Source organism: Astyanax mexicanus, chromosome 1 (assembly GCF_023375975.1).
Source record: "Astyanax mexicanus isolate ESR-SI-001 chromosome 1, AstMex3_surface, whole genome shotgun sequence".
In the NCBI taxonomy this organism is placed as follows: Eukaryota; Metazoa; Chordata; class Actinopteri; order Characiformes; family Acestrorhamphidae; genus Astyanax; species Astyanax mexicanus.
This window is the reverse complement of record NC_064408.1, coordinates 78,995,790-79,015,756: the sequence shown is the minus strand read 5'-3', so window position 1 is coordinate 79,015,756 and position 19,967 is coordinate 78,995,790. Positions and strand designations below refer to the sequence as shown.

The 19,967-nt window shown below is 37.8% G+C and overlaps 1 protein-coding gene across 1 annotated transcript in view; it reads right to left on the bottom strand.

Annotated features, from left to right (window-relative positions):
• mthfd1l (methylenetetrahydrofolate dehydrogenase (NADP+ dependent) 1 like) overlaps positions 1–19,967 on the bottom strand; it is a 67,763-nt gene that overhangs the window by 13,087 nt on the left and 34,709 nt on the right. Inside the window, exons 20-26 of the mRNA XM_049483799.1 lie at positions 19,322–19,433; positions 12,740–12,879; positions 11,763–11,804; positions 8,192–8,292; positions 7,899–8,076; positions 4,204–4,311; positions 3,757–3,909 (exon numbers count right to left, since the gene is read on the bottom strand). Of these exons, the coding sequence (XP_049339756.1) occupies positions 3,757–3,909; positions 4,204–4,311; positions 7,899–8,076; positions 8,192–8,292; positions 11,763–11,804; positions 12,740–12,879; positions 19,322–19,433 (834 nt within the window). The remainder of the gene's footprint in view (positions 1–3,756; positions 3,910–4,203; positions 4,312–7,898; positions 8,077–8,191; positions 8,293–11,762; positions 11,805–12,739; positions 12,880–19,321; positions 19,434–19,967) is intronic.

Genomic DNA, 19,967 nt, shown 5'->3' with positions numbered 1-19,967 from the left:
GACCAAACATCTCAGAATCTCAATCTTCGAGTGATTTTTTTTCCACTGGAGACCCAGTTTGTACAGTGAGTGTAAGGATTTATAAGTAAATGTGCTGTTCGTGTATTTTAATATGAAACCATTTACATTTGCATGAAACTACAGTACTTCTGTTCTCATTCCTACACCTACACTTAATTCCTAGGTGTAAACTAGTGCTGGGCAGTATAGCGGTTCAGAATTTAAAACCGGTATGACTTTTTCACATGCTGCTGCTGCTCCTTCCAATTTGAGTGATTATAGCCCTTTTTACAAAAAATAAATACTGTACGATAATTTTAATGCACCCTGAACTGAATTTATTTGTTAACTGGAGAAAGAAGGGAATTGTGATGAACTGATAAAGAGCATCTTAAATACTGTAATGTCTCTAATGGCTTCAATAATAATATATTGTAAATTGATATTAAACTTGTGTAACTTGTGCAATAAAACATTTGAAAAATATCTTTCAAATACTCACATTTTGAGTATTTGAGGTCCATTTATAGTGTTTATAGAACTTTTTTGTTTTGTAGAGGAAGCTGTGTTAAAGTTCTTGGCGTATCTCCTTTTAAGGTCTATTGTTTACATTCTTCAGCCATTCTTCAACCTATATTAAAGCCCAGTCAAACAAAAAATATAAATGAATAATAAAAAATATCATCATGATATACCACGAAACCGTCAGAATCTTGCAAAATACCATGATATACATTTTTGGTCATACCACCCAGCACTAGTGTAACCCCACCTTCATAGCATAGTTTATAGTTATAGCACAATTTTATTCCAATAAAAACATCCCAGTAACACTTACACCTGGAAACAGATGAGGCAGCTTACTGACAGGACTGCAGACTTTTACACTTTCCACAGCATGAGGCTGGATAGTGTACTGGAGATACAGGGAAGTCTGTAAACAAAAGGCTCAAAATTTACATTTTAAATAGTGCTGCTTCTAATATGGACCGTGCTTTTAGAGAGGAGATTTGATGTGACCTCTCCAAATTAAAACTAGTGAATCATGGCTATTCAATATTCTAAAGAGTGTTGGGTCAAATGCCTGATCACCCTGTAGTCCCAACAAGCATGTCCAGACACTAGTTTCTTTTTACATTTTCTACTCTTTTCTTATCCAGAAGGAAAAAGCATTCAGATGGAAAGATGACCATTAAAAGATAAAAGATAAAAACGAGGGACAGAAAAAGAGCAAAGACAGAAAAGATAGAGTTAGAGATAGAGAGGGAAAGCAGAGAGAATTGGCAGTCTAGTGGGTAGAGGTAAAAGGTCATGGGCGCAGGCGGTCGTGGCCAGCAGCAGGTCTGTGGAGATGAAAGAGCTCAGTCCAGACCCCATCCCAGCATGCAGTGGGGCATTCACCTCGCCCAGCCATGACCCCGTGGCCCAGCACAGCCTGCACACAGCCCGGAAACACACTTCCTTACCCCATGCCTGGCCCTCGCAACACACACACGCGCGCTTGCGCACACACACACATACCAAATCTCAAATACAGACAGACAGACAGAAAAAAACTGGGTATGTACAAGGGTAAGGGTGGGAGCTCTGGTTACAATTTACTGATATTAATGATAAGAAAAATCCTCCTAAAGGTCAGCACATGCTTACGTATTGCACCACCATGGAGCACCATTATTTAAAACAACACTGCTCCACAGCTCAATGCTGGGGGACTTTTTATGCCTCTAGCAAATAAAATCCTCTTCACCTCCACCATTCCTGCGAAACTCTGATTTGTTATTTATTACATTATGAACTGATAAAACATATCTAAGCTAATCTAATCTTTTAAGAGCCCTGTTCTGATTTGTGGGCCTTAATTACTGCAGAGTTAAGAGGGCTCGACAGGTGCGTCAATGTACATATAAGGCTTTGGAATTTGTATCACCTGAACTTTTTTTAACAAGACTTATATCAAGACCATATAAAGATCTGAGATCTTGGTAAAAGTATGACAGCTCAAATTTTTGCATGGTGCACCTTTCCATTTTCTCCACTCTGAAGTACAAAAGAAAAAGATAAAACAAACTGCTTAAAATATTGTATCTTTAACGTATGGCCTTTTGGAGATTCAACCATCAACTTTCCTGGCATGTAGTAACATACATATGTAGCCAGATTTTAGGGTAAAACACTGGCCAAATGTAAATATCTGCCTAATGCTTGTTATTTTACTAAGCAGTCCATCACTGTGTATATAAAAGTTCACTGAATTAAAATAATTCAATGTACATGTATCTATGAAGTGTGTAACACTAAGTAAGGCACCAAATACTCCTTTTCCAACTTCCAAGAAACAAAAGAACGTCATTTTCTCCATTAACATGATAACAAATAGCAAGTGTCCACATGTGCGTGTTTAAAAGATGGAAGAGTAATAAAAATGTAAACAGCGCTACATGGAATGCAGGGAGCAGGATTCCAGCAATGCCAAGGCCGGAACAGAGACATGGAGCAGTCTACAGCATTCCAGCTGGGTTTAGGGAAAACAAGAGCGAGCGACGGAAGACCCCAGGGCGTAGTGTATAGCTGTATTAACGAAAAGCACACGCTGAAGGGCCATGCCACTCAAACACTGCACTGACCTCACTTCACACAATCAAAATACAGATGTTATGCGAGTTGTTTTCACAAGCCTTGGCCAAACCTTTCATTCTTTTGATCCTGCACTCCAACCCTGAACATGGTTTAATAGAGCTTCATTAAAAAAAGCCATCACCCAAGCCACACTGGAAACAAATCAGGCAGGCTGATCTGCCAGCCTTAGGCCAGGCAATATTGGCTAACAGGAGCAACAACAGAAAGGCGAAGGAATTTCTTCACTGTGCTGTTTTAAAAATTCTCAGCCAGGTCACAGATCACAGGTGGAACCAGAATTCTGGAACCGATTAGCAAGCACAACAAAAAACAACTGACTTCAATTACTGTCCAATTAACTATTGCAAGACCGAGTGACAGGCTAGCGCTGATAACATAAGCACAATTTGAGTGACTGAGACAGAAAAACACAAAGCTGAAGTTTTTAACCAAATTTCAAGTGAAGTCAAACTAATTATTTTAACTTACATTATAATTATTATATTATTTTCCTTTTATCAAACAAATACAAGAAAATTCTCTAAGAACTTTAAACCCATGCAAATTATTTGGCAAAGTAGATAACGATCATAAAATCATTGCCTCTCTCTGTCAGCTCGTACTGTGTGGTTTTATAGGATTCACTTGGTCAAATATATGTTTGGAGGCACGGAAAGCAATTACTAGTGGACGCATATTGTGTGTGGAGGCCTAAGAATGTAGAAGTACTCCACTGTAAGGGAGAGAAGCAGCATTTTATAGACAGGCTAAATCTAACAGGAGAATCCACTTGCTACTATCTATTTTTTCTGCTACTATATTATGATAACTATATTGATGACTTTTTTTATTTCAAGATCTGAATCTACATGCATTGCTAGTATTTATGACCCAACCTTTTTTATTTAGCTGTTATAGTTACATTTGAGTTCACGTTTGATTAGCCATGTTTTGCTGTAAACAGGAGTTCTGATTCAGATTTTTTTTTTTTTTAACTATTTTGGCACCCAAACTGGAAAAGTGTTGAGAAGATTAAACATGATGCAATTTCATTACAGCATTTTGTCTGACCCAATAAGTCAAAGAGCGAAAAGAAAGAACAAAATAGATTAATTGAGTTATAAAGACATTACTTACTGTTCCAACCAGTGGGTAGATAAACCCCGCCCCAATGCTGGCTCGGACATCTCTGATTGGCAGAATGAAACCAGTGGGCACACCCTTCTTGTCAGGCATGTGAGAGAGTGACAAGTGGGTCTTGGCCATGCAAACCGGCAGGGTGTCAAAGCCCTAAGAGGACAAATCACACACACTATAAAAACAGCAGCTTAAACGAGGTGCTCCTTTAACAGCATTCAAACATCACTGTTCAATTTGTAGATGCATCTCCATGCAGTTGCAGAATAAGGTGCTAATTATAAGCAACCTTAAACAGTCTAATATTACTTATTTTGATAGAATTTACGCAACATAGTTATGCACCTATGGTCCATGTAAGCATGGAACACTAGCATAAATAAATAAATAAACACTACACAAAAATAATTTTAGCTTGCATTACTACTATGATTCAATTCTTCTCACCTGTTGATTGTAATATTCAATCTTAGCTTGGGCTTCAGGCGACAACTCAATGTCGTCGGCTCCATAAACCTTCTGTGCGATTGTGCGAATTTTCTCCACTATAGGCGTCTGTAAAAAACATGGGGTTGTTTTGTTAGGGAGAACAAGAATCCACTACACAAAAACATCCCCTCTCTTGAGGGTCACAGCAAGGGGACTCAGCTACAGCATATATTCCTGCCTTTTGACACTCATAAATCTTCATTCCCTCAGGTCAGATTTCCAGCATTCAGAACGTTAATCAGAGAACAGGGACAAGCAGAAGATTGGCGTGAAAACTCGCCTTTTAAACAGGATCACTTAATCAAAGTCACAACTTCCCAAACCCACTAAGTCTAACTCAAACCAGCTGATGTTTTTCCATCACTTTAAAGAGTCAAACGGAAGCACTTGGCCCCCTACTCACACGGGGGATATCGATACGTGCGTAAGTCACAAGTTATTTAAATAAGTGTGAGGATTACTTATTCATGAGTAACATAAAACGGTCAATCTATAATACTACACTCTCCTAAATATAACTGTGCTTCAAAGGAATCGTGAATGAATAAGACATTTATGAGAGTTAAGTACTTTTTTAAATGTTTAACCCCACCCATAGCATTATGATTTTTATATTTGGTAAAAATGAATATATACTAGCTTCCTTTTTTGGAGCTTGGGGATCCCAGTTGATATATCACTGCACATCGTCTGAAAAATGCTGTTTTAGTAAGTAAATGAAAATGAACAAATAATCAAACCAGCATATGTATAAAAATAATTCGAAAATTTTAAGGGACAGTGTAATAATCCAAAAAGTGGTTTGTTGCTTAAAGGCAACCCCATGCCATAGAGGGTTAAAGAACCTTCACTTGGTTGGGCACTCCACTAAAGTACAGTGTTTCAGTGAAGTTTTTCCAGGCTGAAGCAGTAGCAGCAAGTTTTCACTGTTCAGAGACGAGTATATTGTACTGTAGACTGCGTGTTTCCCATGTTAAAACAAATTAATTGGGACAAACTGTTAACTGATAGCACCCTGGCTCAGGGTTCCTTAGTGTAGAGTTGACAGACAGCATTTAATAGTGATAAGCACTGCTAACCAAGGGTAGCGGCAGCTGCTATCCTCGGTTAGCAACAGTGCTAGCCACAGTTAGCAGCATAGCTAGCCGCGGATAGCTACATAAATCTAGGCTTACTTTAAATAAACAAAAGCACTTTACTCGCCCAAATAAACAGTTTTCAGGAGAACAATCTGTGTAGATTACGGTGAGACACCTTTGTTTCTTACTATTGTCTCTTAAAATGTGCCTTATGTGTGAAAATAGACCAGAACATCTTTCATTATAAACCCAAATGTGGTTTCATAAAGAAGGACATTTGTACCGATATTATTTTGAAGAGTGTGCTCTTGACCTAATTTTTTTTTAAATTAGTAATTGGCAATATTTCTGTATAGAAGCTAGATAAGCTGTGTTTGTGCGTTTGCCAATCCATGTGCTCAATAAATGCAACTTAAAATAACAGAATGCTTTCATTAGAAGGTGCTTCCACAAACATTTGAGCATATAATTTGCTTGTACAAGTACAGCTTAAAAATACATTAAAAGTGACACAGCAAAAGCCTCGTAGCAGGACTTTAACAACCTACTAAAGTTGGAATTACGTGACATTAAATGAACACTAAATCAAATTTCTTCTCACAAAGTACTGAATAAAAACAACAAATAAAACAGTTAGCCTTGCAGACTCCTCAACAGACTGCTGTTTAAGCCTAATGAAGCATCTAACACTCTTATCCATCAGTGCCATTTATACCCCAATAAATAAGTCTTTAAATAAATTACAGCTTGTAACTCTGATCTAATTCTATAGAATCAAGTGTGCTAATAGCATAAACCGAACTCTAAATGCTGCTTCAATCTAAAACACGTCTTCACATTCCTATGCTTACTCCTTTTTTTCCAGGGTAAAGATGTTTGTGTCAGTGACACTCTCATTTCAGACCACCTTTAAGCTGGACAGTTTTAACACTACACTGTGCATTAATGTCACATGCCTTGTTTGTGAGATAAGCCCACAGTGGCCATTTAACATGGCCTACACAATTAAATTCACAAAGGTGTGCTACATATCTCTATAGGCTGACTGTGCTCTGCGCTCACATGACTAACACGGCTGTTGTAAATCATGCAAGTAATGTTAAACACACAGCACAGCAAAGAGACATCAACAGTTTAATAAGGGGCTGTAAAATCAAACTAATTAAATTAAACACCAAAAAAAAAAATCTGTATCATATCATATATACATACAGCTATGGAAAAAAATTAAGAGAGCACTTCCGTTTCTGAATCAGTGTCTCTGATTTTAATATTTATAGATATATGTTTGAGTAAAATGAACATTGTGGTTTTATTCTATAAACTATGGACAACATTTCTCTCAAATTCCAAATAAATAATATTGTCATTTAGAGCATTTATATGTGAAATAAATGAGAAATGGCAGAAAAAAAACAAAAAATGCAGAACTTTCAGACCTCAAATAATGCAAAGTAAACAAGTTCATATTCATAAAGTTTTAAGAGACCAAAAATCAATATTTGGTGGAATAACCCTGATCTGATTTTTAATCACAGTTTTCATGCATCTTGGCATGTTCTCCTCCACCAGTCTTACACACTGCTTTTGAATAACTTTATGCCACTCCTGGTGCAAAAATTCAAGCAGTTCAGGTTGGTTTGATGACTTGTGATCATCCATCTTCCTCTTGATTATATTATACAGAGGTTTTCAATTTGGTAAAATCAATGAAACTCATCATTTTTAAGTGCTCTCTTATTTTTATCCAGAGCTGTATAATATGGAGCAACCTCAAATGTGATCGTTTTGAAAGGCTGTGACTCTGTGGCAAAGTAAAACTTGCCTGTTCATGGCAAGCCTATGCTATGATGTTAACTGGGTTGATCCTGACCATCCAAACCAGTTTTCCTTCAGCTCAGACTGAGAGATTGGGTGTTCTTTCAAATTCTGTCAATATCTGAATAATGTGCACGTATGTACAAACTGTCTTCATATTCTTGAAACTAGTTATTGTTTGTACATGAGACTTGTTGGACATTGACTGTATAAATATTCATTCATCATTCTTTTTAGATCTGCTCTTTATTCTGTACACTTTCCTATTATGCAGAGTAAAACTAATACTTAAAAAAAAAGCTACAGAATGTGATCAACCATGATTATGAACAGAAAGCTTAGAGGCCTTCATAAATTAAGACATTTTGGAACTTTTAGCATGACTGATATAATAATCTAAGTGGCTATAAGTATAACTTTAAACAGGTTGACTTATAAATAAATAAATAAATAAATAAATAAATAAATAAAGTGAAACACCAAATACACAAAAAAAAGACAGATTCAGAAAAAATAAATGAAACCTTAATACTGCCTTGACATTTACACCAATAATGAGTTTATATAAACTGATCACAAATGTATAATTTGGCATTGAGCAGTCTTACAAGAATGGTACCAAAATTGGTGCAGTGAAAACTCTATTGGATAATATGCCTTAAGACCAATCATTTAACAAGCCTGGCATGTATATGGTTAACAAACTTTCTAACCATTATAACATGTGGGCTTGTTTCTCAGGGCCTGTAGCTTCACCTGCAAGCTGTAGAGGAAGTGAAAATCATTCTCCTGTGCTGCAGTTTCCTTGACAGCGCGAGCCAGCTCCACAGAGCCCCGCCCACCGCGGGTCCAGTGATGACACGGCACAGCAGCTGATGCCCCAGAAGCCTCTGCGATGCGGCACACAAGGTCAACCTCCGCCTCTGTGTCAGTCCTTGTTAAGAGAGAGAAAGGCCGACAACCATTACATCTGATCAACAGTAAAAGACAAAGCACCTAAATTAATCTGCCAAACAATAAGCTTGAAGAGATAAGATCTGTTTCCGTACTTAAAGACGTTAAGAGCCACCACCACCGGAACTCCAAACAGACGGGCGATCTCAATCTGCTTCTTCAGATTACTGCAGCCCTCAGAAACCAGCTGTAGATTCTGGAGAACAACAGGTGTAAAATAGAAAAATATAACACCATAATAAAAACACTGAGGGGAATTTTAAGTGTTTCAATGTCTATAAAGTATACACAGAGAACTTCAGCCAAGCTAATATTTTTTTAATCTTGAAAAAAATCAATGTTTAGCGATGATATCCTTTTTAGGAGAAGACTCTGACCAAGACAAAAGACTTGACTGTTCCACAGGAATTTGGCGCTTTAAATCTGTGTGTTTTCCAACACTAATAAATTACATGTAACACGTTTTACGTAAGGTGGTAGAAACAGGAAACCAGTTTCATCTCTTTGCTTCCAGGGGCTGCACTTTTAGTTTATGTCTCTTCTTAAATCTCCTCATAAAAGAATACTAAAACGGATTAGCACTGCAATAAAAGCCGACTGCTATAGGAACCTTGACAATTATTTACTGACAGTATGAACTAAACTGAGCTGAACTGTCTCACTGAGCAAACTTAATCAAGAGCCATCAGTTCCAGCCATTGAGAGCCAGAGTGCAGGACAGTTTGGCAGCTTACCCTCTTCCAACACACCTGATTCAACACATTAGTGCTGGAAATCACCAAACTGGGTTGGACATCGGCCCTTCAGGACCAGAATTAGATCATTCTTTTAGAGAATGACTGTTGAATAGGTGTTTTCCTGTTGTGTAAGGCATTTACAACCAGCTAGGCTTGTGTAACTGCACACTATGCTGTGTACTACTGACACAACAGACAGTGATCCATTTGAAACTAAGGAAACTGGGGAAGTTGAAATCCATATTTTTACTCTAATACAATCTACAACATCTAATATAATCTATAACAATTTACTTTTAAGGTCTCCTTCTGCTACAATCAACTGTTTCTTGTTCTTTGTGAAATACTATAGGTCTCTCGAGTTGTATATGTATGCTGCATATGAAACTGTTTCTCAGCCTCCATTGTCTGCAGTAGCTAGTAAAAGAAAAGCCTCAAAAATATAAATTGATTAGAGAGATGTTAGTGTGTCTACATCAATCAGTGACTTAATGGCCACAGGCAGCCCTGAACCCGGGCTGAAGCAGAAGGAGCTAGCTAAGCAGGAGTTTGTAGCTCTGTTTACAGAGCTACAAAGCGTTATCTATCTTGTGTAAGTAGCTGTAGGTTTAAATCGGATCTCCGGTGGATCCCACGTTTTACCGAGACCTTAAATAAACACTAGGAAAGCACGGTTTGACAAGGTGGCACAATTTGACAGAATTTTATGATATAGAGCGCACTCTGGGGCTTCGACGTGGTGAAACTGCCCAAACACCTAATCTGGTGATTCGGTGTTTGGGCAGTTTCACCACATCTGAGGTAAGAGTTTAGTAGCGTTAATTTAGCTGAAAGAAACGTTATAAATGTCGTGGGGAGAGTGGCACCGCAGCATTGATAACATTGGCCAACTTTAGACTCGAACACTGATTTTATAGTGACAAGAACTTCCTATAATTTAGTTTCTCTATAGCATGCATGCATCCTACTCCTCTCAGAGTTTCCTTTTTAGCCAAACATAATTCAAGAGGAACATCAGAGAAAACAGACAAATGTCAAACAAAGTCAAAGCATCAGAAGGACAAAAATGGCATTTTTTTTATCTAAACTGATACGTTGATGTAACTGGTTGGTCAATCCACTGCTGAAAATTGAAAAACAATGTCAGTTTAAGGTGCCTACAGCATGTTAGAGGGTACCTGCGTGGATCAGAGCAGCACATAATTACTTCAGGTTAAAATATTTTACAGTGGACATTACTTGGACAGCAACTTACTATTACTTCCTTAGAAAGTAACTGTCAGTCCAAATACTGACAACAAGTGTCCACTGTTATATGATCTTTCTTAAAATTACAACAACAGAAGTCAATTTCAACACCCCCATCTCTGCTTAATAGAGCTCATTAAAATGTAATGTTAAATTGCAATTTAATATTAAACTTAATATTGCAGGGCTCGATATTACACTGAATAAATTCACAAGCAGCTCTGAAGTGGAATCCATCCGTCTGCCTTAATGCGTCTGAAGTTTTGTCACAGGGCTGACGCCTTCACTTAAAGCCATGTCCATAAGTCATCATCAGCCTTCATGGAGAAACTAGGAGTTAAAGTGCAACAAGACGAGACCTATGACCTCCAGCTATAGCCAAGTTCTCTGACCGCAGGACTGCCACCTCCTGCTGCTGGACATAACTGACTGCCTTCATCAAAGGATGAGTCCATTTAAGGACAGATGTCCTCCGCCAGGCCTTTGAAGGGTCACCCCTCCTATTAAGCCTTCCGGAAAGCACTTCCTGCTCTGCTTTACAGCCACAGCATCCCTCACTGCCCCGCACCGGCAGAACCGGCACCCTGAGCCCAGGAGACCGGCCTGGTGCCTTCTGCTTCTCGTTAAGGAACCGCACAATTAGCTTAAGCGCTGCAGTTATTTTCTCAGCTGGGGCTGTTTTAGGGAGTCTGATAGAAAGCAGGCCACAGTCTCTCTCCGCCTCTACAGCTCCCTTCGGACCATCCCCTCTACCTTCAGCAAGTCAGGTTATATTTACCCTGCTAATTAAATCACGCCAAACTACGTTAGGGGGGATGAAGCATCGCAAGGGAGGCCTGGAGAGGAGGTCTGGCTGTTTTCAGAGACATATAGGGTCACATAGACTTTATTACTTATTTCTGTCTTCGCAAGTAAGAAAACGTTCATTTGCCAGTAAAACATGTTAACGCAAATAAACGAAAAGGTTATAGGCAGAAAATGGGAAATATGAATTCTCTGCAAGGATAACACTCATAATACTGGCATCAGCATTAAATAATGCATTTAAAAAGCAGTACTTAATCATTCATGAGCAAATTAGTGTAGTATTTGTGAAATTACATAAATATATTACTTATATGAACAGCTTAAAAAAAAAAAATAATAATAATAATAATAATAAATACATACTTTATACATGCTTCCCAATAAGACATATTACTTCTTTTTGGGAAGTATGTGCAATAAGATTATCTTCTTTAAATTGTTTAAACTGATGCTAATATGTAAAAAACCCAGGGTATTCCATGTGTTTAGTAAATACTGTTTAAGATTGGCAGCTTGCTATTCTGATGCATTTTTTATCATATGACTTGCTTATAACGTGACTGATGGACAAAGATTCACTGATGAGTCCTTTAAGTGTGCAATACTGCCATATATTGATTGAGTAAGACAATACAAGTGCAGATTTTATGCAGTGACAATAGAGCAGCATTTGTTTTGCTATTCTACAAAGCCAGTGTTTCCCTAAAAACAGAAATGTGTGAAATTTTCAAAATGACTATTAAAAGTTAACCCTATGAACAGATAGACATTTACGTTCTCAGTAGTCATGTTAACTACTATAAGCCCCACCCATTTAAAATATATCATGAATTGGAATTTGTGTTTGTGTACAAGTTTTACAGAATATCTTTACCTCATCAATGTATTCTTTCGGCAATGGCACCCCTGCTGTTACCTGAGGAGAAAGAAGATTTGCAAAAATGTCATCCGAGCTTTAGACTACAATTTTATATCACTGAGAATAACTGACATTATGTATTTTTCAGACTATAAAGCACACCAGATTATAAGGTGCATTAAGCGACACTTGTAAGGATACATATATCAAAGTGAGCAAGGGTGTCACCACGTTTTCCTTTCTTCTAACCAAAACTGTAATTATTAAAAAAAATGTTTTGCTTTTTTACTTCAAGCAAGCACTGGCTGTTAATCTACACAGATTTCTCTCCTGAAAACTGTTTATTTGGGTGAGTAAAGCATTTTCCATTTATTTACAGTAAGCTTAGATTTCCAATATTTTGTCCAGGGGTGTGTTTTCAGTGAAGTTTCTCCAGGCTGGGTGCAGTAGTATTAGCATTAGCCGCTAACTGCAGGACTAGCAGGACGTAATTGCTGCCCGATAGCGCTAAACTGAGGAACCCTGAGTGTTCAGGAAACCCAGCCACACCTGCATGCATACGTGAGGTGTTATCTTGTGAGTGAGGTAAAACACTGGCCAGAATGCTTATGACTGATTGACATCAATGATCATAGTTTGAGCGAGGTCTGATAGTGGGTGCCAGATGGAGGAGACATTCCATTTACAAAGCTGTGTGGGAATGGACATTTTTTTGTAAATTCCAGGGTTACGTTTGTAACAGGAACACAACACTGAAGGCATTACCACCCACAGGGGACAGCATGGTAGACTGTAATGATCATTACTAGGAGCAAGCAAAGTCCCATAGCCACTAGATAAAAAGAGTACCCACACACTTATATCCTGCAGAACCGTGCAGCATTTTTTAGCTTCCTTGGAATACGGTCAGTGTCAGGAGACAACACTACCTCCATTAATTAATTAATTAATTAGTGTATTAATGAGTTCCTTTATTTAAAAGACATTCTTACACTGGGACCTCCTCCATGCATCTTCAGTGCTCTGATGGTGGCAACCAACACCACAACATCAGGCTTTAGTCCAGAAGCACGACACTTGATGTTGAAGAACTTCTCCATACCAATGTCAGCTCCGAAACCTGCCTCAGTTACTGCGAAAGAGAGAAAAAAAGAGAAAGAAAGAATAAAGACAAAAGAAATATGAATTGCACTAAATGAGTCTTTAAAAGCTGAGGTTAGCATTTATAACAGTGAATTTTCTTCCTCAGCAGCTAACTATGAGTACAGAACACTGAAACTACAACAGGAAGCGTGCTGAACACCCCTTGTAATGATGATGAGTGGCAGTAATGAGCCTTAAAAGCACTGCTAGTTACACACATATGCGCACACACACACACAGTTGAAAATGGCACTAATTATTTAATTTCCTTTGCACTCGAGGGAAAACGCTGTAGTACTGGTGTAATTGCTGTCCTTCATGACTAAAAGCAAACATGCACGAATGTGAGCATGTGTGTACACACACACACACACACACACACACACACTACAGTGTCATACACACTACAGCAACTGCTTTTACAGCACTACACAGACCTATCAATACAAACATCCAGTGTTTATCTGATGATCATTATCATAACAGAAATCTGTACTTACAAGAGGTCAACTGAAAAGGGCATGCATTACAAACTGCATTCCATTCCGTGTGTGTTTGTACTTATTTTCACACATTTTGAAAAATGACATGACTCAGAAAGAAAGAAAAAAAGCGGGGTCTGGACTACAGTACCAGGGTTAAAATACAAATTATTATATACACTGCTTTATTTGTGAAATTGCTAAAATCTACATAAACCATAAACTCTAGACTAATAAAACATACAGGCAAAGTGAGAGCACATTGTATATTATTAAAATAGTGCTATATAGAACTAGCATTTATATCAAGGCAAAGGAAGATTTAAGCAATTTTTTAAGGAAACCTTAAGGAAAAATCACATTACTATATACAGTAGTCTGTGTCACTGTGTTTAACCAAAGCAGGTCCTTGGATGAAAGTGAGGCTTGTAATTTGTTAATCAATACGTTGGTCCTTCCTTTTCTCTTTTCTTAGTGAAAAGTAGGGGTGGACAATATGGCCCCCATGTTTTTTTCATGATAATGATACTCTTGGTGACATGGCAAAACACTGAAGAATACACTACTTCAATAAAATGAAAATTACATTTTATTGCTGCATTTGATATCACACCCCTAACTGAGATATAAAAAAATGCAAGAATTTTATCAGATTTGTAACAGAAGTCAATGATCCAGAATGTCATGATACTTTTGCACTCCAAATATCTCCATATATCCAGGATTAAAGTAAAATAAATTATACTGTGCAGATACAATCACTCTCTAGTAGAGATACAAAAGTGCTAAAAACATCAAAAAAAAAATTATATAATAATTATGAAATAATTAGGGGTGGGTGATATGGCACGATATTTCAGTGAAAAATAAAAGTTCACGATATTTAAAAATGTAAAAATGTTGGCGATATTGTTGTGTATGATACAATATAGCACAACCGTAGTGAAATGAACACTCTTAAATTTTATACTGTTTGGCCCATTTGCCAAATCACTATAGTATTGTCAATACAACAAGACTGTATGCAGCAACCATCAATGAGTCTCAAGCAAACACACCAAACAGCATCTGGTAGAGAGAGTGGTTGGGAGATATAAAGCCCTACAGCTCCGAGACGTGGAACAGTGAAACAGACTACTTTTGAGTACTGGACCTCCAGCCAATACTTCTTAGATAAATCAGATTGGAATTTGTAATCTATAATAATTATCCCTTATTAGTACCTGACCTGGCCGAACAGAATCACATCCTCACAGCAAATGTTCCAAATGTACTGCAAGACCTTAGCAGAAGACTAGAGGCTAATATAGTACCAAAAGTGAAAAACTCCTAATCATTACCCCAGATTTCAAAAGCAACCCTGAACAAGCAGGTATCTGCACACTTCTAGAGCAGTTTCCCAGACAGGGATTAAGTCCAGTGTTGGACTACACAGCATTTTGTATAGATATTTTCCACTCAAAAGAAAAACATACTATATGACTAGGTTTAATCCCTGTCTGGGAAACTGACCCATAGTGTTAACATATGTTTACATACCATCTCTGTAACAAAATGCTTTTCAGTTGTACAGACAAAGAAAAACGCTCCAAAATGACCTGAAATTAAGTAGGGATTTTCTGAATATTTGGCAACTGCCAAAAAAAAAAATATATATATATATAGGTAAAAAGACAGTTATTTATACCCAAAAAATATTTTTAAGTCATGCTTTTAGTGTTTCCACTAATGGTGGAACAGGGGATTTTAGGGGGCAGGTCTACATTATAGCGCATTGTGCTTTGATAGTATGTTTGCTTGGATAATAAAAAGATTACATTATCAATAAATATTTTAAACTGCAGTTTTGTAACAGCTTTTTCTTTAATTCATTCACTGCCAAAATGAATAAAAACCTGCAAACTATTTGCTATTTGGACTTCAGCAAAAATGTTTCTTTTTTTGGAGTTTTGGTAAAAATCAATTTTGGTACAACTCTAGAATAAAGTTTTTTTATATGAACCTTCACTGACAGTTAAGAGTTTTTTTTTTTAATTATTCTTTTTACTTGTAAAGCTGACTGTTTATAATTTTTTTGCATGACAGTGAATCTATGTACACACACACACACACATTCTACTGACTACACATTCTACAAAGCTATAAAAACAAGTGTGTGTGTGTGTATGACTGTGGTATTTCCACATACCCAGCTCCTTCAGTGCCCTTTGAGTTTCCTGCACTATTTCCCAGGCTCTGCAGCAGGGTGGGAAAGGGGCAGAGGGGCGGGGGGGACCAATGTTTTTATTTCCACAGAAGAGGTTTGGCATTCTTTTCTGGTCTTGTGAGAGCATGTGTGTGAGTGTACGTGTGTGTAAGCATATGTGTGTGTGTGTGTGTGAATGCATATGTATGGCAATCAGGGTCTGGAACCATGTATTGAACTGACGTAACCTTTCAAATTAAGCCCATCTACACTCTGACCCACATACCCGAGTCTGAATCACTTACTGAAACCTCAAAACGGAGAGATGAAATAAGAAAAATGGTTTTAATTAAGTCAATTAATTGAGATATTTAGGGGATTAATTGGCTGAATCTAAGAGCATGAGTCAGATATATATGAGCAGTGAGATTTTGGGGAGAACTTACGGTGCCTGTCTGCATCAGTTTAGTGTTAGAGCATTTACACACAAGCTTGCCACAGATTAGAGCAGAGGAATTCTGGTTTCGCACTCACCAGCCGGTCTAGAGCTTGTTTACATACATAGAGTAGGGCCAGTGTGCTGCACAAACACCTGCAGTTTGGCCACTATGCACTATATTACAACTGTTAGGCTGAAATACCTTAAACATGATTTATTATTGACCCCTTATTTATTTAATCAGCCAAGATATCATGGTATATGGGGTGTGCTTCTTGAGTGCACAACAGAAGATGCTAGATAGATTTAGACTATCTCAAGACAGCATGTGGACTGATGAGTGACAAGCATGGAGCAGTAATGAGAGATATACTATTCTATCTGTTACATTATTTTAAGGCTGCAGTGTGTTAAGGCAGCCTTAAAATGCTAAAGTGCGGCTTTAAGACTTACCATTGGGTCCATTATTGTAAATAATTATGTTGTACATAATATAGCAGCCAACTGGCAAAACATAAACACTTAGCAACACCATAGCAACCACTTAGCTACCACTTAGCAACACTACAGCAAGCACTGGGGACACCATAGCAAGCACTTAATATGACTACAGCAAACAACTAGAAATCCCTCAGTAACGTAATAGCAACCCTTTGGGATACCAAAGCAACCCCTCAGACACCATTCCAACCAGCTTTCAAACACGTAGTAACATAACAGCAAACACTTGGGATCCCATAGCAAACACTTAACAAGCCCATTGCAACCACCTAACAACTACATGGCATACTAACCACCTGGGATACCAAAGCAACCACTCAGACTCCATTGAAACCATCTATCAAACATGTAGCAACATCATAGCAACCACTTATTAACAGTACAGCAACCACTAATCAAAACCACAGAAACAAGTAGGAACCACATTAGCTGCACAGCCATTGTGCGTCTTCCTCAGGGAACTGACATTTCTAGAGGAACCCAACAATCAAATACTTTAGACTGATGCCTTTTTTATATACATTTCACATAATTTATCATCTACTAAGGATTTTTGATATAAGACAATTTTAGTAACAATATAGTGCTTTAAGGCATTTTACCATTTTATTAAAAATAATTTACAAAATCAAAATGTGAATCAAAGGCCCATTTGTAATACTACAAGAAAAAAATTTGAATTCCAAGTCATTTTGGACCATTGCTATGGGCCCAATCCTTATAAAGTAAAGTATTCATATACTGTAATTGTCAGTTAACACATGAATAAAAAGCCAGAAGAAAAGCTGCTTCACACAATCAGCTGGTTGGTTCCAGGCTCCTCCTAACCTTCTTCAAAAACAACATACCTAAGCATCGGATGTCACACACAGACACACATACATCAAACCCACACACACACTTTCCTTCTTCACAGTTATTCTATCCACCGCATTCCTGCTGTCTGCTAAAGAAGATGACAGGAGATCACAGACTACAGAGGCGCATGGCTTCACATTATACGCACAGATTACAGCTCATCAGTAGAACACACAGCACTTAACCAGCTGAAAATACACTCTGTCGATCTCCGACAAACTGAACCATTCCTGGGAGGCCTGAAGCTTGAGCTCAGAGTGCTGCTTCTCCAGCTTAGCGGATGCTGCACTTGTCCATTCACTGTTTACATGCTGGAAACGGGTCAGGCACTTTTGTAGGAGGATCATGCAAAGAGGTTGTAACTTAACTAGTGTCTTGGCTTGGCTCCCTGGCATCATTTCCCTTCTCCACACATCCTTCAGCACAGCCTTTAAGGAGGCCCTGTGCAGTTAGTATTGATTTACTCATTAAGACTAAGAGAAAAAGAGAGAGAGACAGACTGACTGCCTGTGTGTTCTTAGGTGTGCTATCATTCTGAGGATGAGTTAAGCTTTAAAAAACATCCTATAGGATTTTAATGTTAAAAAGGATCTACTTGGTTTTTAAAGCTAACGCAAGCAGCATTGGCTTCATAAAGCCACCTGACCCTGCATCCTAGATAACATAATGAAGAGAATGAAGTGGATTAACTCTGAGGTGACAAGTAAGATTTCCAATTTGTGTACATTTGAAATAAACTAATTTCTTTAATATTTTAGGAAAGATTTTGCAGTTTTAAAATGGTTTTAGAATTACAAAAAAAAAAAAAAAAAAAAAAAAAAAACACACCCTAAACAAAAGGTTTGGGAAATCTTCCCATTTCTCTTTTGTACCCCTACCTCTTGTTTTCGAGTGTAATGCTTCCCCTTGGAACAGAGTTGAAACAGGGGAAGGGGTGAAATCATCCCCCTATTGTGAAAACCCTTCAAGTCCCCAATACAGATATATAGCAGTAGCGCAACATAAAGTTCAGCAACGTAGCTGCTGGTAAACTAGTTAACTTTATGGCATCATATGTCATCAGAAAGTGGGGAGTTGGTGCAGCAATTAATTATTATTGTCAATTCCTTAATTCCTTTGTGATGGGGAGTTGAAATAAGCTTTTATTTCATTTTTCCTTCCACATTAAATGCTGCAGCCTCGGTCATGTGTTTAGCGAAAAAGTTTGTCTCGGCTACTGACACAAGCTACTAGCATTTTTTTTTTTGTTATTAAGAAAATGCCCATAAAACATTGAAACTACACATTAAACCATGGTAATATAGTGGTTATTTTAATAATATTAAAAAAAAAAAAAACATACCATTTTTGTTTTTTTGGTTACTTTTATTGCCATCTTGACAATGATACTCAGCCCTTTGTTTTGAGTGCTTGAAGAGTCATATACCCCTAAAACTTCACCTAGAAGTGAAAAGTGGTAGGACCAAGGGGTGAAATGGGATTGGGCCTTATTAAGGGCCTTTAATTTTGGGCTCTATTAAGGTCATATTTGTGCAGGAGTGTACCATGTACCATGAATCTGATAAATCTTTCAAACAAAAGATTTATTTTCCGATCAAACAAGGGTCAGATCTGCCTTTTTAGCATTCATATGAGTAGATCTCTTTTTCTCTCTCTTCCTCAATCATTAAACCAGACCTAATTTCTGTTAACTACCACTTTACACAAATTACATTAAAAAACTGATGTCTGCTAGCTGAAAGTGAGTGTTAAGCAGATGCTTAGAGAAGACCATAGATGTTTTGAGCTACTGAATAAGCTTTAAAATAAAGCATCAGCTGATATTTGTAATGCTCAATCCTTTCTCTAATAATGCCAAAAAAGTTTGCTTGCAAATTAATAGTTTTGAATTATTTCATTGATAAACACTCGCAGGGCAAATGCATTGGTATGTGATTGCATGTTAGTTCACAGCAGTCACACTTACCCACAAAGCCGTCCTCTCCAACCAGTTTAAGAGCAAGTTGGTCTGCCAGAACAGAGGAGTTGCCATGGGCAATGTTGGCGAATGGTCCAGCATGCACAAACACTGGTGTGCCCTGCCACAACAAAAAGAGACACGAGCAAATGAAACAAAAAAATGAAAAAGCACTAAGAAAAAACACACTTAACCGGCCGCATGACTGCCCGAGACATCTATGAGCTTCATGGCAGTGGTACTGGTTCTTAGAACTAATAGGATCTTCAAAGCAACTTTATGAAATGTTATTTATTTTCACAAAACATTTAGATGTGTGGAATAAGCCTGTGTGTCTAAACAGTTACTCAATCGTCCAGCTATAAGGCTTCAAAACATGGAACATTTGTTTCCACAGCAGGTCCGATCCCACGTAATGATGTGAACAGCTGGGATTTGAACCAACAACCCTTTGGTTCAGAGTTCATTTCCCCAAACCAGCAGGCCACTCACAATACAGCATATGAAAAGAGGATAGGAAGGACAAAAAGAGGGCAAGAGGATGGAAAAGCAGGCAGGCGAGTGGTGAAGTCACATCAATTCAGGAAGAGGACTGAAGCACAGTTGGGGAAAAAACAGGGTGATGAGTTCTGTTCTTTCCAGGAAAAAGACAGAA